Consider the following 25,426-nt stretch of genomic DNA (forward strand, 5'->3'; position numbering starts at 1 on the left):
TGGCAGGTGGGTTCTTTACCACTGCTCCATCTGGGACACCCCTTTGATTGTGTAGTGCATGATTATTTGTACTGTAATTACTTTTAAGAGATTCATACACAGTTTAATATGAATTACTAGTACCTGTTTGTTACCTTTAATTTCAAAGAGGATTGCTCTGGATTCTAAAACATGGCTAGATTTTATCCCTGGAATTTGTTTCCAAGCTGGAAGTAAGAGTCAAGGACTATAGCCACTTCTGATTACCACTGGGAAGATTAAAGTATAAATTAACTTGTCTCCCATCCATTTTAAACTTTCAAAATAATGAGAAAACAGATCTCTTCCTTGGGAATCTCCCAACTTTAATGTTGTCTTACACAGAAATTTAAAGAATGTGCTTGGAATTGATCTACAAGTAGTCACAAAGGGTTTGTGCTGACCCACATGCACCTGCCTGTACAGTAATTGAGAGGGCAGAAGTTGGCACTGGAAGAAAATGACTTTTTTGAGGCAAGTCCAGCTTTTTCTTCAAACTAGATTCTTTAGCACTGCCCTTAGGTCACCTGAGCTGCTTGGCGATGGTTGGTTAGTCCTACACAATCTTGTGTAGAGTAGATAAGGCATTGTTTCTACCTCATTATATCTGGGTTACCTGGGATCTTGGTTTTCAGAGCTGAAGCTTGAACAAAGCTTAAGATGTTTTGTTTGTGTTTCTCACTAATAGGCAGTTGCTTGGGGCGGGGGTGGAGGTTAGATATTGTGGGATTTGTGTTGTTCATTTGCCTAGTTATGTCTTTGACTCTTTGTGACTCTGTAGACTGAGCACACCAGGCCTCCCTATCTCCCAGAGTTTGCCCAAGTTCATGTTCGTTGTATCGGTGAAGCTGTCCAGCTTTCTCATGCTTTGACTCCCTCTTTTCCTTCTGCCCTCAATCTTCCCCAGCATCAGGGCCTTTTCCAATGAGTTGTCTGTTTACATCAGGTGACAAAAATACTGGAGCTTCAGCTTCAGCATCAGTCCTTCCAGTGAATATTTAGGGTTGATCTCCCTTAAGATTGGCTGGTTTGATCTCCTTGCTGTCCAAGGGACTTTCAGGAGTCTTCTCCAGCACCACAGTTTGAAGGCACCCGTTCTTTGGCGTTCTGCCTTTTTTATGGTCCAGTTCTCACGACTGCACATGACCATTAGGACATTTTATATGAAAATCTATTTTGGGAGAGTTTCATATGAAGTTTGAGTAAGCTGAACTCAAGGGTCTTATTCTAGAATTTTATATAGCCCCATTCTTTTTGTAGTCAGTACCTTTATGACTTCATTGACCACAGTAGCAGATTAAAATGAGAATCCCAGAGAGGAGTAAACGTAGAACAATTTCCTAACACAGCCTTCCACTCTTAGCCTTACCATTCTTTGTCCAGAAGCATAATTTAAGCTGGGCAGGCAACTTTTATTTTTGAAGGCACATGAGGTGTTTTTGGTGGCACTCCATTCACATACTGTCTCCATCTCTTTCCGTGTCTTCCTTCCCTTGCGTAGTCCTTGCCTGTCCCAGACTTGCCTTGGTATTCATAGGCATGTGTTAGCTTCACTAGTGGAATGGACTAAAGGAGTTTATATAGTGTTTTTCTTAAAAGAAGGTTACCTTCTAGACATTAAAGATTTTCAATGATAAAGAACCTTCGACATACTATGGTAATGTATTCTAGTTTCTTTTTCTTTTTCTGTTAACTTAGGTCAGGTGCTTAACAGTTATTTCCTGCTTATTATATAGTTATCCTACTTATTATTGCTGTGGAACTAGCCACTCCACAACTTAGTAGTGTAAAACAACAACTGTTTCATTATACTCACAGATTTTGTGTGAGTAGTGTAATTCAAATGGAAATGACTTATATCTGGGACTTCACTTGGGGTATCATGAAAGGCTTGGGGATTTGAACAGCTGGGTTGAAAGATGCATATCGTAAGTGAAAGTGAAAGTCGCTCAGTCGTGTCTGACTCTTTGCGACCCCATGGACTATATACAGTCCATGGAATTCTCCAGGCCAGAATGCTGGAGTGGGTAGCTATTCTCTTCTCCAGGAGAATCTTCCCAACCCAGGGATTGAACCCAGGTCTCCTGCATTGCAGGCAGATTCTTTAGCAGTTGAGCCACCTAAGACTACTTCTTAATCTGGCACATTGACAGGTATTGTTAAAAGGCTGCTGGGGCTCTTGGTCAGAGCCATTGCGTGGGCCTCTCCAGCATGGAGACCTCAGTGTGATCAGACTCGAGGTGGCTTGATACTTCAGCAAACAAGACAGAGCTGCTTGCCTTTTATGGCCTATTCTCAGAAGTCGCATAGTATCAGTTCTTAAAATGCTAAAGCATTCCTGGATGCCCAGATTCAAGTGGAAGGGACGTAGCCCTTTCCTTGTAACGGGAGTCAGAGACTTTGGGGTCATGTTTTCCAGCCACTATAATAGTAACTCTTTGAGTTTATAATCTGACCTAGCATTTTTTGTGTGCCCTTGGACAAGTTTTTAACTTCTTCATGTCTCATCTATAAAATAAGATTTTACCTCATCTATAAAATGGGATTGGTGGTAGCAGTCAGCTCATGGGGCTGTTATAACACCTTCCATGCCGTGGCCTGCCCTGCCTCTCTGTTCTCATCTCCTGCCTCGTCTCACTCACTGCGTCCATAGACCCGGGGATCTTCTTGCTGTTCTTTGAAGACACCAGGGACACTCCAGCCTCAGTGCCTTGGCGTTGGCTCTTCTCTTTGTCCGAACACTTTTCTTCCAGGTACCCTCATGGCTAATTCTCTCACCTTCTCTTTTCAAGCCTCACCTCAGTGAGGTTTGCTCTAACCATTGATGGCCCTCCCAACCCCCCTAACCCTGATCTAGTGTCCCCCCCCCATTGCATTGTCACCTTTAGCATAGTATATAGTTTATTTATTTCTTAGGTTTATTGTGTTTTGTCGATATCCTCTGGCATACTGAACACTCCATGAGAGAAGGAATATTTGTTTTGTTTATTGATACTATTTCAAATACCTAGAACATGCTGGTCATTTATTACAGGTGATCAGTAAATAAATATTGGTTGAATTAGTGATTAAATGGGACAGTATGGGTAAAGCATTTAGAATGGTGCCTGACACATAGTAAGTAATAGATAAATGCTAGCCATCATTAATGCTTGTTTATTGGTGTTTTCATCTCATCTCTATGTTGTCATTTCTTCATCTCTCATGTCCTGTGTCTTCAGCCTCTTTTTTCTGTAGTTCCAATGAATTCATCATCTTTCTCCTTTTTTAAAACCTCAGATAGCTTTCTTAAAGTGAGGCTTAATGGAAAGAGTCTGGGCTTGGAAGTCAGAGTTAAAGATGGGAGCCTAAGACTGTGGTTGAGGGAGAGATTCTGAAGACACTTCTGAGGTGGAGTGGACCAGATGTGGAGCCAAAAAGAAGCAGCAGCAAAATATGAGAGAAATTTGGATTTGGAGTTAGAGGCTTGTGTTTGAACCTGGTCTTCCAATACTAATACAAGTAATTTGACCATGGGCAAGTTAATTACTTGTCTGTGCCTCATTTAAAATTTTTTAATATAATTAAAAACTTTAATTAATATAATTGACATGTAGCATCATATTAGTTTCAGGTGTACAACATAATGATTTGATATTTGTATATGTTGTGAAATGATCACCAAAATGAGTCTAGTTAATATTCATCACCACATATAATTAAGCGTTTTTTTCTGTTCACGAGAATCTTAGAATCTACGCTCTTAGCTACTTTCAAATATATAATTTAGTATTATGTATTCAATATAATATAATCAGCATGCTATACATTATATCTTTTTATTTAACAGAAGAGAGTTAACATCATCTATTCAGGGTTGTTGTGACTGAAGAAACTAACCCCAAAAAGTGCTTGGCCCAGTCTGCTCCACATGATGAGGATTCTGAATGTAAATGTCGAAGTCCCTCTTCAGGTAGCTTTTGTAGTGTTATTCTAGAAAGCTGGGTAATCTAAACTTTGGTTCATTATTCAAAGTTACAGACCCACCTTTCTAGTTCTGTTTTTTCTAACTGTTCACCTATTCTCCTTGACTTTTCACCTAGCAGTTTCACACCTGCTGGTTGCCAGGTCTTGTGTTCTAAGAATACAGAGAGAATTCTTACCATCAAGGAGCTCTTAGTCAAGTACTTCAGTGTAGGAATTAACTAAAGCAAGGGGATGCAAGACAGAAGTGCCAGCCTAGTCAAGAACAGAAAGAGAAGAAATTTCCAGCAGTCATGATGTCAAGGAATTAAGCCAATTTTTTTTCAGTGTTAGAGGTGTGTGAAAGAATTGTGAGAGGTGAAATTGGCTAGACCATCAGGTTAAGGGATGTCTCTCCCGGCACCCTCCAGGCTTTTTAAGCTTTCCTTGTGCTCATGTCTGGCTTGAAATGGCCTTCATCTTCCTTTAAAACTCTGCTACTTGTCTTTCAAAGACTCCATCCCCATTTTTTCCCTTCATCCTGGACATCAATTTTTCCTTCATCTTGCCCAAACGTGGTCATGTTGTCTGTGTGCTTAGAGCTGCATTGTCCAGCACAGTAGCTACCAGCTGTGTGTGGCTACTGAGTCCTTGAAATGTGACTGGTCTGAGTTAAGATGTCTTGTGAATAGAAAGTATATTCCAGATTTTAAAGACAATGTGAAAAAAAGAATGTAGAATCTTACTCTTTTTATATTAGGTGTTGAAATATTTGGGGATATATTTTTAAAAATAAATTAAAAATTGAATAAAATTAACCTATTGCTTTAATAGAAAGATGAAAACTTCACATATTTCTCACAAACCTGTTGGATGGTGCTTGGAGTAGTCACACTTTGATTTTCTCATGGGGCAGGGATTGCCCCTGGTTTCAGTTACTGTTCTCCGTTAGCTCCCCAGCTAAACTGTGTGCATATGTTCTATTTGTTTTATTCCTCTGTAGAACCTGTTATTTAATGAGTACTTAGCATATAATTAACTGGTCAGAAGCTACTGAGTCAGTTTTCTTTAGCTGCAATTTGTGCTTTATTCTTCTGAGGGTAAGTCAAGTAAATTTATTTTTCAGTATGTTTCATTATTACGATGCTTCATCTGCCATACCAGTAATCAGTTCAGTTGAGTCACTAAGTCGTCGTGTTCAACTCTTGTGACCCCATGAACTGCAGCACACCAGGCTTCTCTCTCCATCACCAACTCCCGGAGCGTGCTCAAACTCACGTTCGTCGAGTCGGTGATCCCATCCAACCATCTCATCCTCTGTCGTCTCCTCCTCTTGCCTTCAATCTTTCCCAGCACTAGGGTCTTTTCAAATGAGTCCGTTTTCACAACAGGTGGCCAGAGTATTGGAGTTTCAACTCCAGCATCAATCCTTCCAGTGAATATTCAGGATTGATTTCCTTGAGGATTGACTGGTTTGATCTCCTTGCAGTACAAGGGAGTCTCAAGAGTCTTCTCCCAACACCACAGTTCAAAAGCATCAATTCTTTGGTGCTCAGCTTTTTTTATGGTCCAGCTCTCAACATCCATATTGATTACTGAAAAAACCATAGGTTTGACTAGACGGACCTTTGTTGCCAAAGTAATGTCTCTGCTTTTTAATATGCTGTCTAGGTTGGTCATACCTTTTCTTCCAAGGAGCAGGCATCTTAATTTCATGGCTGCAGTCACCATCTGCAGTGATTTTGGAGCCCAAGAAAATAAAGTCTTTGTCACTGTTTCCATTGTTTCCCCATCTCTTTGCCATGAAGTGATGGGACTGGATGCCATGATCTTTGTTTTTTGAATGTTGAGTTTTCAGCCAGCCTTTTCACTTTGATCAAGAGGCTTTTTGGTTCCTCTTTGCTTTCTGCCGTAAGGGTGGTGTCATCTGCGTATTTGGGGTTATTGATATTTCTCCCAGCAATCTTGAGTCCAGCTTGTGCTTCGTCCAGTCCAGCATTTCCATGATGTACTCTGCATATAAGTTAAATAAGCAGGGTGATGGTGTACAGCCTTGTTGAACTCCTTTCCCAATTTGGAACCAGTCCGTTGTTCCGTGTCGGGTTCTAACTGTTGCTTCTTGACCTGCATACAGATTTCTCAGGAGGCAGGTCAGTTGGTCTGGTATTCCCATCTCTTTAAGAATTTTCCAGTTTGTTGTGATCCACACAGTCAAAGACTTTGGCATAGTCAGTAAAGCAGTAGTAGATGTTTTTCTGGAACTCCCTTGCTTTTTCAATGATCCAATGGATGTTGGCAGTTTGATCTCTGGTTCCTCTGCCTTTTCTAAATCCACCTTGAACATCTGGAACTTCTCGGTTCACATACTGTTGAAAGCCTCACTTGGAGAATTTTGAGCATTGCTTTGCTAGTGTGTGAGATGAGTGCAATTGGGTGGTAGTTTGAGCATTTTTTGGGATTGCCTTTGTTGGGGGTGAAATGAAAACTGACCTTTTTAGCCCTGTGGCCACTGCTGAGTTTTTCAAATTTGTTGGCATATTGAGTGCAGCTCTTTCACAGCATCATCTTTTAGGATTTGAAATAGCTCAGCTGCAATTCCATCACCTCCGCTAGCTTTGTTCGCAGTGATGCTTCCTAAGGCCTGCTTGACTTCAGACTCCAGGCTGTCTGGCTCTAGGTGAGTGATCACACCATCGTGGTTATATGGGTCATTTAAGATCTTTTTTGTGTAGTTCACTTCTGTGTATTCTTGCCACCTTTTTTAAAAAATACTTTCTGCCTCTGTTAGGTTCTATTGGGTCCTAATACCAGTAATAAGCATTTTATTACAAATGAAACCAAGTTGGCTGATTTTATGCATATGAACAATAATAGTTCCCCTTCCCTATTATTCATATTCTTGGAAACATTTTCATAAACTCAGCTGCAGAAGTCACATCTTGATGAGTGTAAGGCCGTTCTCTTTATTCCTGTTAATCCCTATATATCATGTCCCTTATCTTCCCAAGATGTTAGTGTTCTTATGTGTGTTCTTAAACCTGTATGTTTTGTGCTTTGTGTGAATATTCCAGTCTCATCTATGCATCAAACCTGTTGCCTCTAACTGTAGAATAGCACTTCTGTGGTATGAGTCTGCCACATTTTACCTACTTGCCAGAGGTTAGAGGCAACATAAAAGATACCCTATGGCTTTATAGAATATTGTAATCTTTGTATCTTTATATGTATATGCCTATCAAACTTTTTGTGTTAAATTAAGTTTAGACTTAAAATTGTAAGATTAGTACAGAGTACATATATACTTTTCACTCAGTTTCCCCTGATGTTGAACACATAGATACCAGTGAACCAGTAAAGTTGCTCAGTCGTGTCCGGCTCTTTGCGATCCCATGGACTGTAGCCTACCAGGCTCCTCCATCCATGGGATTTTCCAGACAAAGAGTACTGGAGTCGGTTGCCATTTCCTTCTCCAGGGATCGAACCCAAGTCTCCTGCGTTCCAGGCAGATGCTGTACTGTCTGAGCCACCAGGGAAGCCCAAACCATGGTACAGGTATGAAAACTAGGGAACTGACACTGGTCCAGTACCCTTACCAAGGGCTGCAGAACTTATGTGAATTGTCACCTGCTTTTCTCCAGGGTTCTTTCTCTGTTTCAAGATCCAGTCAAATATCCCACAATTTAAGTTTGTCAAATGTTTCCTCAGAATTAGATTAAGGTTATATCCTTTTGGCAAGAATGCCACAGAAAAGATGCTGTGTTGCTTTTGAGGGTACAGTGTGATGCAGGTATGTCTTGTTACTGGTTTTAACCTTGATCACTTTTTATTTCTGAGCTTTATTTAACTCTTTTTCAAGGCTGACCTGGTAGCCATGAAATATTTGTCCATGTACACTTTAGAGTAAGTTTAAAATTACTCATAAACTACTAGCTGGAAATGTTAATTGAGATTGCCTTGAACTTACAGATAAATTTGGGTAGATTGTATATTATCTGTCCAAGACTGTGGAATTCCCATTTTACAGTATATAGGATATCTTTTATGTCTTTTATTAAAAATTTAAGGCTTTGTCCAGGGAGCTCTTGCATAGTCTTTTAAGTTAATTTCTACCTACTTTTTAGTTTTTATTGCTATTGTGAAGGTTAGTTTTTAGTTAAATTTTGTGGTAGGTTACTACTCGTGTAGGGAACATTTGTTATAGGTTGATCTTGCACCTTGCTAAGCTCTCTCTTGAGTTCCAGTGGTATTTCCATTTCTTTTGGTTTGCAGGTAGTTTATATCATCTACAAATAATGACATTTTTTCTCTCTTTTTAAGATTCTTTTTTTTCTTTTTTTTTTTTTTTTAAGATTCTTATAAATTTTTCCTAAAAGTACTAGCCATGAGCTCCAATTTTTTGTTAAATAACGATAGTGATAATAGGCAGCTTTGTCTTGTTTCTGATCTTAAGAAAGTGATTCTAAGTTTCTCTGTTTAGGACTTCCCTGGTGGTCCAGTGTTAAGAATCCGCCTGCCAATGCAGGGGCACGGGTTTGATCCCTGGTCTGGGAAGACTCCACATGCCATGGGGCAGCTAAGCCCATGCACCACAACTGCTGTAGAGTCTGTGCTCCGCAACAAGAGAAGCCACTGCAGTGAGAAGCCCGTGCACCACGACTGGAGGGTAGCCCCAGCTCTCCGCAGTTAGAGATAGCCCACACGCAGCAGTGAAGACCCAGTGCACCCAAAAAATAAAAAATAAAGTCTCTCTGTTTAGTGTAATATTTGTTAAAGGGTTTTTGGTCTGTGATTTTTGTCAGATTGAGAAAGTTCTATTCTATTCCCAGTTTGCTAAATTTTTTAAAACACAGGTTATTCAGTCTTAACAGGTATTTTTCCTTCAGTGAATGAAATAACTGCTCAGTTGTTTTCAAAAGTAAATTTTGACTTTGTGACTATCTCTAAAGTACAAAATACTTGAGAAACAGGTTTTTACTGTCATAGTTTGGCTTTGTAGACCCCCCCCCCCACTTTTGTAGATTTTTTTCCCCCCACTTTTGAAAATCCTGCCCATGTGTTAACGAGGTGGCTTGTTATTTAGAAAGGATGTTTGGGCACACACATTTTATAGAAGAGGCTAAGCTCTGTTCAGGAAAAGTTAAGATACAGCATAAAGTTGTTGTTGTAAACATTTAAACCTGTTTTCTTAAGTAGGCCCCTCAAATTTCAGGTTGGTGCTTTAGCAGGTAGATCCAAGGGCAAACCTGGAATCATACACTTTAAAAAATCATATAGTTAAAAAATTTTTTTAGTGTGCATGTGTCTAAGGTATATTCTCATTTGTGTCATCACAAGCACAATAATTTATATTCTATGGCTCTTTTTTCCCCTCTAGGTTTCCTTTTTTTTTTTTTTTTATTAATTTTTATTGGAGTATAGTTGATTTACAACGTTGTGTTAGTTTCTGCTGTCCAGCAGAGTGAATCAGTTATGCGTACATCTGCTCTTTCTTAGATTTTATTCCCATGTAGATGATTACAGAGTTTTGCATAGTTTCCTGGGCGGTACTGTAGGTTCTTACTAGTTACCTTTTCTACTACAGTCGTCTGCATATGTCAGCCCCAGTCTCCTCGTTTGTCCCCCACCCACCTTCTCCCTCTGTAACCATAAGTTTGTTTTCTACGTGTGTGACTCTGTTTCTTTTTGATAAATAGGTTCATTTGTACCATTTCTTTATATTCCACATACAAGTGATAACACATGATAGGTGTCATTCTCTGTCTGACCTACTTCACTCAGTATGACAGTCTCTAGGTCCATTCATGCTGGTGCAGATGGCATTGTTTCATTCTTTTTTTTTTTTTATGGCTGAGTAATACTGCATTATGGGGCTTCTCAGTTGGCGTGGTGATAAAGAACCAACCTGCCAATGCAGGAGACGCGAGAGACACAGGTTTGATGCCTGGGTTCCATAGAGTAGGAAATGGCAACCTGCTCCAGTATTTTTTTTTCCTTTGTATTTTATATTGGTGTATAGCTGATAACAACGTTGTGATAGTTTCGGGTGGACAGCAGAGGGACTCAGCGATTAATATACATGTATCCATTCCCCCCCCAAACTCCCCTCCCATCTAAGCTGCCACATCACATTGAGCAGAGTTCCGATTGTGCTATACAGTAAGTCCTTGTTGGTTATCCTTTTTTTTTTTTTTTGAAATTAAATGTCCACTTTTAAATGATGGGTATATCTAAGAAGCCATAACAAGGAAAATTAGAAAATATTTGTAACAGAATAAAAATGAGAAGAGAATTTAGCAGAATTTGTTGCATGCAGATGAAACTGATTGATGCAGTTAAGTACAACAGGGAATCTTGAATAAGGTATGAAAACAAATAATGGACATTAGCATAAAATTTTGTGAAATTTGAACAAAATCTATACTTTGGTTAATACAGTACCATGTTAATTTCCTGTTTTGTTTCTTTTTAACAACATAGTATTTCTTTGTATTCTCAGAATTGGATTAAAAGTTTTAAACCTCATTCAAATTTTTTTTTAAGTCACTAAGATAATAAACTTTCTAGACTTTTAGTAGTAACTACTTCAGTATTCCTGCTTAGAAAATTCCATGGATAGAGGAGCCTGGAGGGCTACAGTCCATGGGGTTGCACAGAGTCAGACAGATTGAGCGACTGAACACACACCCACTATTCCATTTTATATATATGTTTTGTTGATGGACATTTAGGTGGCTTCTGTGCTGCAGTGAACATTAGGGTTTTTTGATGATAACCATTCTGATTGGTGTGAGGTGATAGCTTTTTGTAGTTTCTATAGCTCTTCTACATGTAGACACATTTTTAAAGAAGAACTAATATGTATAACAAAATGGAGTGCATGCCTCATTCACTCTTTTTATTGCTTCTTTCTTCAATATTGATATGGCACCTGGGACAGATTAGTAGTGCTTTGGCTAAAAGTAACTAACTTATACCGTGACTTAACCAAGTAAGGGTTTATTTGTCTCACAAAACAAGTCTAGACAGCCTCTAGCTTTGGTTCAGCAATTCAATATTGTTGGAGTTGGTGGTTTTTAAAAATATTTTTATCTTCTCTCTCATGTTTCAGACCTGCAGCTACAGGGTGACTTACAGAGCTGTAGCTCTTGTGGTTTCATTCAAGGCAGCAGAAGGGAGGAAGAGGCCGTATTAATTAGAGTACTTGTCTGAGAAACAGAGTTTTTCCAGGACCACCCAGTAGATTTTCACTAATGAGAACTGACCAGAACTAAGCCATGTGCTACCTCCAGCTACAGGGAAGTTTGGGAAAACAAGAATTTCACTGGCCGTGTTTCCTCCCCAAATTCACGTCTGGCTTCTGTTAGATAAGAAGGGAGGTATGGATGTTGAGTAGATACCTACAGTATTTGCTCCATTCCTTAATATTACCTAGCAGCTTAAATATTTTGCATTAAACAGAAACTTTAGTTTGAAAATGAACACTTTATGAATTTGTTAATACTCTTTTATCTTTGCCTTGATTCTGCATAATTTTTAGTAGCACTGCCCATGTTCTAGTTTTCTTGGTGGATAAAGTGGTTCAGCTCAATTCCCTGAGAGAAAGATCTGGACTCTTTTACTCTTTAATAAAGATTAAATTAAACAGCTTTGAGTGCCTGTTGGGTTTTTAGTGCTTCCACAAAAAGTGGCTACTATTATGTCACTTTTTGTTGTCACCTTAGGGAGAAAAAAATTTTTGGATAAATTGGCTAATAGTGCAATAATTTAGTTATTTGCTAAAACGCTAGGAAATTTTTTCTTCTTTGGGGCTACTGATGGATGCATGGGGAAGATGGAAGCCAAGTAGAATCAAAAATGCAGTTTAATTTGCTTCTGTTCTGAGAATTTTTTAGTTAAACACCTTAGATTTTAAAATTTAAGGAATTTATCAAACTAAATATTCTGAGTTTAACTCTATTGGAATTCAGCAAACATCAGCTATTTTAATCTGTTATATGAGTTTATACACTTGTGGGACAATACAGTTTTCTTTTTGGGTTTGTGTTATTATTTATTTGCATGAGGGTGTATTACGTAGGCTGGGTTATGCTGTGGTAACATACATGACCAAAATCTTAGTGGCTTAACATTGACTCCATGAAGCCTGATCTTCATTTCCAGGCCATTTGGTCCTATGACCCTCACTTTTTGGACAGTATTCTAAATTCAGGAGAACAGAAGAACACAGGGCTAGAGTCGAGCACTGTCAATAAATACTTCAGCATGAAAATGGCATGTTCACTTTCACTCATATCTCATTGGCCACACTTGGGCAAATGACTGTGGAACCTCAAGTTGAGTGAGTTTGTCTCTCTAGGAAGTGAGTGTAGCGTGGTGGGTAAGTGTCTACAGCAAAGTAGCAAGATAGAGGTAGATACAAGCAAAGTACATTGGGAGTCCACAGAAAAGGCAGTTCTGCTGGGATGCAGGGAGAGTCAGGGAAGATTGCTTAAAGATGGTGACAAATGACTCAAGCATACGGGAATGAGTAGGATTTTCTTAGGTTTGAATGGAAGAAAGGGCACTCAGACTGAGGGAGGCTCACGCTAGAGAATGGTGGCTGACACAGCAGCCGAGGAGCAGTGGGTTAGGTCAGAGGACCTTGCCTTCAGTCAGTGTCCGTGCAGCAACAGTGTATTGCATGGCCACCATAGCGGGCGCTGTTAGTTCCTGGGAGTATCTGATGATGAACAGAACAGACGCATCTCTGTTCTCCTGTAGGGTACGTGCTAGTGGGTGTAGTCCCAGGGAGTTCGTTTGGGGGGGCAGTTGTTTGTGTTTTGTTTTTTTAATGTTTTGGCCTTGCTTCATGCAGCATGTGGGATCTTAGTTCTCTGACCAGGGATGGATCTGGGCCCCCTGCCATGGAAGCGCAGGGTCTTAACCACTGGACCGCCTGAGAAGTCTCAGGATTTATTTTTTTATTATAAGTAGCTTGGAGAGTAAGCAAAGGTATAAACTTCATGCTTATGAATTTTAAGGTTCTTCTAATATTTCTATTTTACATGTAGTAGAAGACAGTTGATTTGTGCAAAAGTTAATATTTTGTCTACTGTGCTGCACTCCAGAAAATTAATTTTATGTAAACTAATAAATGCATGAAGGGTTGAATTTGTGAACATATAAATTAATAAAAGTGTATGTTTGCATTTAAAAAGCTTTTATAACCAAAATTTTGAATAGTAGTTTAATTTTAATAACTGTTTTCATTGCATAAATAGTAAAACACTTGACGTACACCTCATGGTTACAGGGACTTTGTTTTATGTACTGCTGGGTTTCTGACACTCAGAACAATGCCCAGCTCATAATTATATAAAATCTATTATACATTATCATTCAATAAGTATTTGATTAGAAGAAAGAAATTTGGGAGATAAAAATTTCTTGTAATTTAACCATCTGAATGCTACAGTGATTAGTGTTTTGATATCATTTATTTAGTCATTCCAATATTTATTAAGGCTTCCCTGTGGCTCAGTTGGTAAAGAATCTGCCTGCAGTGCAGGAGACCCAGGTTTGATCCCTGGGTCAGGAAGATCCCCCTGGAGAAGTAGATGGCAAACCTCTCCAGTATCCTTGCCTGGAAAATCACATGTACAGAGAAGCCTGGTGGGCTGCTTTCCATGGGGTCACAAAGAGTTGGGCACGATTGAGCAACTAACACTTTTCACTTTCCAGTGTTTAAGTACCTGTTACATATGTCAACTACTTTTCTAAGATACAGGAATAGGAAATTACTGTCCTTGTTTTTATGAAACTTATGTCTAGTTTGGAAATAAGCATATCTCGAACATGTTTACCAAAATTCTCTTAAAACTGTACTTTGTTGTTGTTCAGTCTCTAACTTGTGTCTGACTCTTTGTGACCCCATGGACTGCAGCATGCCAGGCTTTCCTGTCCTTCGCTATCTCCCAGAGTTTTCTGTAAACTCATGTCCATTGAATCGGTGATGCCATCTAACCATCTCATCCTCTCCTGCCCCCTTCTCCTGCTCTCAATCTTTCCCAGAATCAGGGTCTTTTTTTACCATGAGTCGGCTCTTCACATCAGGTGGCCAAAGCATTGGAGCTTCAGCATCAAGTCCTTCCAGTGAATATTCAGGGTTGATTTCCTTCTAAAAAAACCCATAGCTTTGACTAGACAGACCTTTGTCAGCAAAGTGATGTCTCTGCTTTTTAATGTGCTGTCTAGGTTTGTCATAGCTTTCCTTCCAAGAAGCAGACATCTTTTAATTTTATGGTTGCAGTCACCATCTGCAGTGATTTTTGGAGCCCAGGAAAGAAAATCTGTTACTGCTTCCACTTTTTTCCCTTCTATTTGCCATGAAGTGACTGGATGCCATGATCTTTGTATTTTGAATGTTGAGTTTTAAACCAGCTTTTTCACTCCTCTTTCACCCTAATGAAGAGGCTCTTTAGTTCCTCTTGCTTTCTGCCATTAGAGTGATATCATCTGCGTATCTGAGGTTGTTGTTGTTTCTGCCTGCAATCTTGATTCCAACTTATGATTCATCCAGCCTGGCATTTCGCATGATGTACTCTGCATATAAGTTAAATAAGCAGGGTGACAGTATATAGCCTTGACGTACTCCTTGTCGTATTCCTTTCCCAATTTTGAACCAGTCAGTTGTTCCCTGTAAGGTTTTAAATAGCTGTTGCTTCTTGATCTGCATACAGATAGCTTTCTCAGGAGGCAGGTAAGGTAGTCTAGTATTCCCAGCTCTTTAAGAATTTTGCACGGTTTATTGTGATCCACACAGTCAGAAGCTTTAGCCTAGTCAATGAAGCATAATAGGTGTTTTTCTGGGATTCTGTTGCTTTTTCTGTGATCCAGCAGATGCTGGCATTTGATTGCTGGTTCCTCTGCTTTTTCTAAATCCAGCTTGTACACCTGGAAGTTCTCGGTTTACATACTGTTGAAGCCTAGCTTGAAGGGTTTTGAGCATTACCTTGCTAGCCTGTGAAATGAGTGCAGTTGTACACAATGTACATTCTTTGGCACTGCCCTTCTTTGGGATTGGAATGAAAACTGACCTTTTCCAGTTCTGTGGCCACTGCTGGGTTTTTCAAATTTGCCAGCATATTGGGTGCAGCACTTTAACAGCATCATCTTTGAGGATCTTTCAGTAGCTCAGCTAGAATTCCATCACCTCCACTGGCTTTGTTTGTCGTAGTTCTTCCTGAGACCCATTTAACTTCACACTCCAGGATGTCTGGCTCTAGGCGAGTGATCACACCATCATGGTTAGCCTGGTCATTAAGACCTTTTTTGTACAGTTCTGGGTATTCTTGCCATCTCTTCTAAGTCTCCTGCTTCTGTTAGGTCCTTGCCATTCTGTCCTTTATCGTGCCCATCCTTGCATGAAATGTCCCCTTGATATGTCCAGTTTTCTTGAAGAGATCTCTAGTCTTTCCCATTCCATTGTTTTCCACTACTACTTTGCATTGTTCATTGAAGGTCTTACCTCTCCTTGCTATTCCTCGTTTGTAATGGGCTATTTTCCCAAAATTCTCATTTGAAAATTAGAATCTTTTTGCTACAGGAATAAAGTTGTTTAGATTTGCAACCAGTTTGTAAAAGTCTTTTTAACTTAAAATAGAAGAAAACCTATCTCAAAACTTGGTACAGAAGGGACAAAGATTTACTTAGAGGAATATAAAACCGTAGATGGAAATTAACGTGGACATTCTGAAAAGGATATCTTTTGTGGAATTCAGAGGTTGATGGCACAAATTCTTAAGCTTTCACTGTAAAATAAAGGTTTGTTTTTGGTTTGTTTTTTTTTCATTTTTCCTTGATAAGAATGTGTTACCAAGTGTAGTTTCTTATGTTTATCACCTAGAATCAGGCTTGTTTTGACCTACAGGTAGAGAGAGAACATGAGAAACAAGGGACGTTTTCCTGGACAAAAAGCTAGAAGGGAGAAAGGAATGAAGGTGCTTGAAAGTGTCCTGAGAGGGAGAGGAAGCTGTTAGTGGTCATGAGAGGTAGGCAGTGAGGTGTGGCAGCCTCTGAGCGTGTGGGGAGAGAGGACGCACTAGGCAGCTGGTCGCTTATGCATGCAGAGCTGTCCTCATCAGGCATTGGTAACTCAAGCACCTTTCTATTTAATGTGGTTAAAGGCATTTATGATTTGTTTTACCTTTTTGGAGTATGTTGAATACTGTATTCATCTGTTCAACAAATGTTTATCAAGGGCTTTAGAGTCTGGCACACGTCTTAAAAATCATTGTTAGCAGCATAGTTTAGAAAGAAGTTGGGAATCCATATTCTCTTTGGATTTCTCACTAGTGATTTGGTGGTGAATAAATCTCAAGATATCCTCATCTGGTGAATGGTGATGTTGCCTGTTCTACCTGTATCATAAGGTGTGTTAAGTAAAATATGTGCTGGTATATTTAATAGCATGTGGGAAAGTTAAGTTCTTTATGACTGTAAGGCAGTCTTCTTTCTCCTATTTTATGGTATAGCCACATACAGAAAATAATCTCATCTATCTGAACACCCAGTTGAAGCTCAAGACTGATATTTCTCTTCTCAGCATTTTATTTTCCTCATGAGTTTATATCACGTGGGGGCTTCCCTGGTAGCTCAGACGGTAAAGCGTCTGCCTACAGTGTGGGAGACCCGGGTTATATCCCTGGGTCGGGAAGATCCCCTGGAGAAGGAAATGGCAACCCACTCCAGTATTCTTGCCTGGAAAATGCCATGGACCGAGAAGCCTGAGGGGCTACAGTCCATGGGGTCGCAAAGAGTCGGACACAACTGAGCAACTTCGCTTCTTCACTTTGTATCACGTGGGCAAGTCCCCATAAAGTGCCGTATGTATTGGGATTAAAATTAAAGCAGTGATGTTTTGTTCCTTCAACTAGAGACTCTTAAACCTTGTCAACTACTGTGGGTTCCTGATTTCCTACCCTTTGTTGTCTGTTTTATTGTAGCACACATCACATGGAGATGGGCGGCAAGAAGTTACCTCTCGCTCTGGGCGCTCTGGAGCACGGTGTAGAAACTCTATAGCTTCCTGTGCAGATGAACAGCCTCACATTGGAAACTACAGGCTGTTAAAAACTATCGGCAAGGGGAATTTTGCAAAAGTGAAGTTGGCAAGACACATCCTTACAGGCAGAGAGGTAAGTAACAAATTATGCTTGATTTCTGTTAATACACTTTTCTGTTTATTGCCATGTGAGAGAAAGAGGGACACAGTGTATATATTTGGGCTTTCTGTAAGCTAATTAAACATTTTTTAAGAACAGGAAGCTTATATATTAATTATCCTGGGAGTTCTTTTACTTTCTCATTTCTTTACCTGTTGTAAAGATTACATATTGAGTGTTTGAATGATCTTTGCCTTTATAAAGAGGTAGCATTCTTTTTCAGTGGTAATTGTCTAACACCACAGTAAAAATGTTTAACTTCATTACAAGCTCATGGTACTTGCAAAAATCAAGTGTTGACTGTTTTTATAAATTTATCCTCAAGAAGCTTCTTCATCTCCCCAAACATTTATCTCATAGCTTATGTTTGATAGGTTATTATGTAGAAAGGCACATGCTTTCCTAATTTTTGTTATATTTGCTTTCTGCTCAACCACATTCCATGTTTATCAAAAACACTTCCATTAAAACTGCTCCTGAATTAAGCCCCTCCTCACATTGGCTTTGGGCAGCACAGAGCTGTTTTGGTGTCTGGGTTCTGGCTGCACTGGGTCTTGTGGAGGCGCGGGCCGTTTGCTGGCGTGCAGGCTCTTCAGCTGTGGCGCAGAGGCTGAGTTGCTCTGTGGCACATGGGGTCCTAGTTTCCCAACCAGCGATCAAACTTGTGACCTCAGTGGATTCTTAACCACTGGACCACCAGGAAAGTCCCTGTTCTGCTTTTTTTTTTTTACATAGTTTCTTGGATTTGGATCTTTGTACCTGCTGTTTCTTGCCTAAAATACACTTCATCCTTTTGTATTGGAATCACTTCTTGGGGAGAGTAGTGATTGACAGACTCCCTTTCCCCGGGCATGGCACTCATGATAAAAATCATGATACTTTCCCCCTAGATAGCATTTACCATTACGGTTATGTAAGTAATATGTTTTACTATTATAATTACAATTATGTTGCAAATTGCTTATTTATCTGTCTTTCCGCTCTAATCTATAGGGAAGACGTCAGCACAACCATATTTGGCACATATTAGGTACTTGTTGTTTAGTCGATAAGTTGTGTCTGACTCTTTTGACTCCATGGACTGTAATGCCCAGGCTCCTCTGTCCATGGGGTTTTCCAGGCAGTGGGTTTTCCTGGAGTGGATTGCTTTTTCCTTCTCCAGGGAATCTTCCCAGACCAGGAATCAAACCTGCATCACCTGCATTGACAGATGGATTCTTTACCACTGAGCCACCAGGGAAGCCTTAGTAAATTTTTTTAAAAAACTTTATTTTGTATTGGTATATAGGCGATTAACAAGTAGTGTTGTGATAGTTTCAGGTGGACAGCGAAGGGACTCAGCCATACATATCCATGTATCCATTCTCCCCCTGTACTTAATAAATATTTACTGAATGAACTTAATGTTACTTTTGAAGGCAACTGTAAAGAAATGATTCCCGTGTGGCAGAGGCTCCTGATACGTGTGCCAAGGCAGTGTTAAGATGTCCTGAGGCCTGCAGTCCACTGTGCAAGGGCCTGCTGGAGCGGGACCCACCCTGGGTTTTGCCCTACAAATATTCTAACTTCCTCTGTGTTCTGAGACCTGAAGAAGGTTGTGCATCATTGGTCTATTCTAACGGGAGTCTTAAGTAAAGACTGTAACTGAAAATTTGCCTCTTCACGTTTCATCTCAATTTTAGTGACAGTTCCCTGGTTAAGACTCCATAGGGATGCCGGGACTGCTTTTGGAATCAGTAAATAGCATGAGTTGATGGAGCTTTGTTTGCTGCCCTAGATCCAAACTTTTTGAAATAAGGAACAGAACCTCTGAGTTTATTTACCCCAACCAGTTTTAGGTGGTTACTTGGCCAGTTTCCTTATATAGATAGAGATGGTGGGTTAAAAGACGAGTGAGACAGATAGACCTTTTCCCCTTTAACATAACATATGTGTGCTGCAGTTAGACTTATGATGTTTACATCTAGTATGTTCTCTCCAGAAATGCTTGAATTTGACTAGATAGTGGCTAACTTAAAACACTTTTTTTTTGAGGTCTGGAAAAAATTGATTTTACTTTTTTCCCCCCATATTGTAGGTCTTACCCAGAATCATGTAAAATATAAACGTTACAGAAATTCATTATGTAGAAAATAAAATTCCTGAAACTTTCTCCCAGAGGATCACTTTCAGCAGTTTGGTATACATTACCACAGTTTTTTATATACACAGTAACTTTTTGTTTATTTTAACAAGAAAGGACATAATGGTAGTTTTCCCTAGCAAGTGGTCGATCACGTCTTGGTCATGTCTGGATGTTGGTGCTTCTAGATCTGACGCGCACTGTTTAATGGGATGTTGCCTCTTCTGGTGTGTGCTGGCGCCATGGTTTACCTGTATTGATGGGCCTTGAGTGGCTTCTGATTTCTTTGCTATTACAAACATCTGCACTAAATGTCATTACACATAACTTTCTGTCCTTTATTAAGAGTGTTTCTGTAGGATAAATTCCTAGATGTCTGGAAATCCTGGGTCAGAGGGAATGTGAGACTGTAGTTTGTTGCTGTTCAGGCGGTAAGTCGTGTCTGACTCTTTGCAGCCCCATGGACTGCAGCATGCCAGGCTTCTCTGTCCTCCACTGACTCACAGTTTGCTCAGGTTCATGTCCATTGAATTAGTGGTGCTGTCTAACCGTCTCATTCTCTGCCACCTCCTTCTCCTTTTGCCTTCAATCTTTGCCAGCATCAGGGTCTTTTCCAGTGAGTCAGCTCTTGGCATCAAGTGGCCAAAGTATTGAAGCTTCACCATCACCATCAGTCCTTCCAATGAATATTCAGGGTTGATTTCTTTTAGGAGTGATTGATTTGTCTCCTTGAAGTCCAAGGGACTCTCAAGAGTCTTCTCCAACACCACAGTTCAGAAGCATCGATTCTTTGGCGCGCAGCCTTTATGGTCCAGCTCTCACATCTGTACATGACTATGGGAAAAATCATAGCTTTAACTATATGGACCTTTTGTTAGCAAAGTGATGTTTCTGCATTTTAATACTGTAATAGGTACTGCTAAATTGGTTTTGAGAGAATGTGTACTGTTTTATTAGCCTACCAAAATGAATGAGAGTGCCTATTTTTCTACACCCTTGCTAACACTATAGATAATTTTTGTCTATCAGATAAACAAAAAAATGATATTTTTTAAAAGAGATTGCTTTTTCATGATAGCTACTTAGATTTATGATATTTTCATATCTTGGTGTTATTTATATTTTCTTTTTAAAATAAGCTTCCTGTTGTATATACTTTATCTGTGTTTCTTTTCTCTTTTAATCTTAGTGATGTAAACCTTTTATGTGTTTTTAGACATTGGTCTGATCTGTCTGGGTTTCATGTCTTGGTGAGAACAGTTTACTTTTTTCCCAGATTGTAAACATTCTGCTTTTTTCTTTAAATCCTGCTGTGACTGGTATTTGAATGTTTAGTTGTGACTTTCTGTGTATTTTGGAGGATTAGTGTGAGGTTTAGAGTCTTAACTTTTTCTCCCCTATTTATGTGCATTACTGTTTTCCCAGGGTCATCAGTTCTTTCCCCCGATTGTTAAATTCCCTTCTGTTTCTCTGATTTAATTCATTTAGCTTTATACCTAGTCATGGTGTTCTTATTATTGCAGCTTTTGATTGATTTGTTGGAGTAGGTTAAAGTCCCCTGCTGATTATTCTTATTTCTTAAGAGTTTCATTGATCTTCTCACCATTTACTCTATCAGATGAATTTTTATTTCATTCCACTTTTTTTGGCGGGGGTGGGGGGGGTGGCATACCATGTGGCATAAGGGATCCTCGTTCCCCACTAGGGATTGAATCTGCACCCTGCATTGGGAATGTGCTGGAGTCTTAACCACTGGCCCACCAAAGAATTCCTTGTACAGGTCTTTATGTGAGCATAAATGTTAATTTCTTTATTAATCCAGGAGTGGGATTGCTGGGTCATATGGTAAAAAACTGGTTTTTTTAGACAGTTGATTTTATTATAGGTTTATTATAGTATATATTATATTACAGGTTTATTATAATATTCCTCATAGATCAAAAGAAACCTAAAAACTGTAGTTATTGTATTTTTATCACTTGGTACTGTTCTGCGGTCAGCCCATTGAAAATGAAAGTTTTTCCATCAGCATTCTCTTGCGCTTTTATGGAAAGGTGATGTGTCTTTCCTATTGAGGTACTAAGACCTCTAAAGAAAACCCAGAGTGCTCCAGGAGGTGATTTTGGTAATTCATTCAGTCAGTAGATGATAAAGAGTTATTATATGGTATGTTAAGAGACATCAAACCAGTCAATCCTAAAGGAAATCAATCTTGAATATTCTTTGGAAAGACTGATGCTGAAGCTCCAATACTTTGGCCACCTGATGCAAAGAGCTGACTCATTAGAAAAGACCCCGATGCTGGGAAAAGATTGAAGACAGGAGAAGGGGATTACAGAGAATGAGATGGTTGGATGGCATCGCCGACTCAATGGACATGAGTTTGAGCAAGTCTGGGAGATGGTGAAGGACAAGGGAGCCTGGCGTGCTGCAGTTCATGGGGTCTTTAGTTCCCTGACCAGGGGTTGAACTAGTACCCCCCTGCAGTGAAAGTGTGGATTCCTAACCACTGGACTACCAGGGAATTCCTTGGAGTTCTAATTAATCAGAGATTGGAAGCCTTGAAAAGGGCCTTGATTTATATGATTTTTGATTGTGCCATACGGCTTGTAGGATCTTAGTTCTGTGACCAGGGATTGAACCTGGGCCCTGGCAGTGAAAGTGCTGAGACCTAACCACTGGACCACCAGTGAATTCTCAAGAGCCTTGATTTTTTAAAGTTTTTGTGTTTGTTTTCTATCTGTTTCTGTTTTGCTTTCTGGGAGTTGTCTGCATCTTCCAGTCTTTCTCTGAAATGGGTGTGAGTTCCTGTGGGTGTCCTCCTCCTCCCCCCAGCTCGCTCTTGTTCTCTGGTTATTTGTCTTTATAGTGTCCAGTTCTGGTATCAGTGCTGTTTCTTCTGTTAAATCCCTGAGGATGGTATAAAGCATTATTCTTTTTGTTGCTCTTGTTCCCTACATTGTTTCTCTTTTCGCTGGGATTCTTTCTTGGTGTCTTTCTTAAGAGACTTCATTTGGAACCTGGTAAGTCTTGGTTGTCTGTCTGTCTTAGGTGGAACCTTAAGAAGCTGATCGGAAGCTGGGTTCCCATGCATAGAATATGTTTGACCACTTTCGTTCGGGAGTTGTCCAGTGCTGTTGTTGGAGGACCCAGGTGTCTCTGCCATCTCTTCTCTGGGACCCTTCTGTTCTCTCGATTAAGGACCCTCTGCTCCGCTTGGGAGGCTCAGTGGTCTGGCCCCTCCTCAGTGGCAGTCTGACACCTGATCCCCCTTTTCCTCTCCAGGCCTCACTCCTGCCCTCTCCTGTCTGTGACTCAGTCCAGAGCCTTTTTTCTGGAATCGGTGGTCATTGGTTGGGCTGAGGAGCAGCAGCGTTCTTTATGCAGACTTTTGACTTTGAAATTAGCCCGGCAGCTCCTGTCACCTGGAACCTCCATTCCAAGCTGTGGTGGGAATCACATTGTTTCTGGTTATAGTGTTCCTCCACCCTCTCTCCTTTAGAAAGTTACTGAAATATATTTCCCACTGTTGTCTTCTCAAGTTGTTACTGCACTTTTGTGATTGTATGCTTTTACTGTCAGCCTGTGTCCTCTCTCCTACACTAGAGGAGGAACCAGAGAGGAGCGAGAGGAAAAAAGATTGCAGTCTTGAACCTCATTTGTCCTCGGCCTATTTTTCAACATACTTTTGGCCCTGATTTTGTATGCTGATTTTTTTCCCTTCAGAATTTTATCCTTAACAATTTTCCCCAATGCGCATAATCATAAATTGTAGGTTTCAGTCGTTATATGCAGTTTCATTGATTTGAATAGTAGTTTTCAAATTTTTTAATCTCACAATTCCATTAAACTTTTTAAATTGAGGACTCAAAACAAGTTTTTGTTTATATGAGTTACATTTTTTGCTGTTTACTGTTTTAGAAGTTAACACTAAGAAACTTTAAATATATATTAATTTATTAAAAATAATAGACCTTTTACTTGTTCATATAAACATATTTTTATGTAAAATGACTTATTTTCCAAAACAAATTACAAAGAAGAATGACATTATAGTCATTCTTATAGTTTTATATTATAGTCATTCTTTTAGTTTTCATTTTTTGCAGTTCACTTTAATATCTCATTTAATAGAAGGTAGCTGTATTTTTTTACTCCAGTACTCTTGCCTGGAAAATCCCATGGACGGAGGAGCCTGGTAGGCTGCAGTCCATGGGGTCGCTAGGAGTCGGACACGACTGAACTACTTCACTTTCACTTTTTACTTTCATGCATTGGGAAAGGAAATGGCAACCCATTCCAGTATTCTTGCCTGGAGAATCCCAGGGACGGGGGCTACCGTCTATGCGGTTGCACAGAGTCGGACACGACTGAAGTGACTTAGCAGCAGCAGCAGCTGTATTTTTATGTCTCTTCTGCATTCAGACAATTTTGGTATGTGGTTCTGGTTGAAGTGCATGAAGAAAATCTGGCCACACTCAGATAAGCAGCAAACAAAGAAAGGAGGACTTCATTATCTGTCTCAGGTGGTTCCAGGTATTACCCTTTGCTGCTCTGTTAAAACTCAGTAAGTAGTTGTTACTGGGATGGGGGCAGTGATTAATAGAATGTTTCTTCAAAACAGCTGTTGACACACAAAAAGAATATTTTGAACAGTTTGCTTTTATTGGAAATAATAGTAGCAGATTTGGAGATAAGTGAGCAGAATGGTAAAAGATAGCATTAGTAGTCTAATATAACTAAAAAGCATAAAGATGATAGTGGTTTATTATGGAGTATTTATAGTTAATGTGCAGAGAAAGAAAAAAACTTCACATAAACCTAGTTCCTACAAATTAAAAAGCACTTAATTACATAATTGTGACACTTTTTTATTGTGATAAAATATACATGACATAAAACTTAGCATTTTAGCCATGTTTAAGTATGCAGCTCAGTGGCATTAAGTACATTTATATTGTTTGCAACCATCACCACTGTCCATCTTCAGCACAGACCCACTAGTCAATCTCATTATTCGCAAATTCCATATTTGCAAATGTACATACTCTCCAAAATTTGTTTGCAATCCCTAAATCAATACCAGCAGTGCTTTTGCAGTCTTTTTTGGCCATGCATAGAGCAGTGAAAAGTTTGAATTGCTTTATGTGTGTTTCCTCTGCTGAGGTCCAACAGGTAACACTTGGCCTCCTTTCAGCTTTCATACTATAAACAAATGCCTGTTTTGTGGTTATTTAGTCCATATTTTCCACATTTTTTGTGCATTTTGATGGTGATTTTGCTATTTAAAATGACCCCCACCTGTAGGGCTGAGGTAACTAGCCAGTGTTTCTAAGGGCAAAGGCTGTGAGTACCTTATAGAGAAAATATATTTGTTAGATAAGCTTCATTCAGGCATGAGTTAGATAGTGCTATTCAGTGTTAATAAATCAATAACATACAGTAAATGAGATGTCCTTAGGCAGAAACATAAAACAAGGTTATGTATGGGTCAGTTGATGAAAATGTTATGACCAGGGGCTCACAGGAACCTCTTTTCTCCTAGAAACAGTGGTTCAGTATCCACTAATTCAGTGTTCACAGTGAATTTATAGAATGGAATTACCATGAATAATGTGAATCAGCTGTCTTTTTTTTGAAATAAGAGGAGGCTTAATTGTTACCGATGTTTTCTTGTGACAGCAGATACATGGAAAGGAATATTAGGAAAAATTGAAGGCAGGAGGAGAAGGGGACAACAGGATGAGATGGTTGGATGGCATCACCTACTCCATGGACATGAGTTTGAGTAAACTCCAGGAGTTGGTGATGGACAGGGAGGCCTGGTGTGCTGCAGTTCCATGGGGTCGCAAAGAGTCGGATGTGACTGAACTGAACTCAAGTGTCTTAGTCTTGAAAACATTTTCAAGAGTGGAGGAATCAGAAGCACACTGAGAGCTCTTTACATGAGGTGTGTGGACTTGGCTGGCTTAGCTTCACGGTGGCTGGGATGAAAGTTGGCCTTTCACTGGGACCTTCATTTACACAGCATTGCTTTGTTTTCTCTCGTCAATGAAGTTTTTCCTGGGTTGTATCCTTCCTTGAGCACACTCTGGGCTTGTGTGTGCCCTGCTGTGTGTGCCTCTTGATTTCTGTCTCCCAG

The 25,426-nt window shown here is 39.7% G+C and overlaps 1 protein-coding gene across 7 annotated transcripts in view; it reads left to right on the forward strand.

Annotated features, from left to right (window-relative positions):
- Positions 1-25,426, forward strand: part of MARK3 (microtubule affinity regulating kinase 3) — a 102,172-nt gene that overhangs the window by 5,795 nt on the left and 70,951 nt on the right. For all 7 annotated transcript variants that reach the window (XM_043489303.1, XM_043489296.1, XM_043489298.1 and 4 more), the window contains exon 2: positions 16,944-17,135. In XM_043489303.1, the coding sequence (XP_043345238.1) occupies positions 16,944-17,135 (192 nt within the window). The remainder of the gene's footprint in view (positions 1-16,943; positions 17,136-25,426) is intronic.

The sequence above is a fragment of the Cervus canadensis genome, chromosome 17 (genome assembly GCF_019320065.1).
Source record: "Cervus canadensis isolate Bull #8, Minnesota chromosome 17, ASM1932006v1, whole genome shotgun sequence".
Classification (NCBI taxonomy): Eukaryota; Metazoa; Chordata; class Mammalia; order Artiodactyla; family Cervidae; genus Cervus; species Cervus canadensis.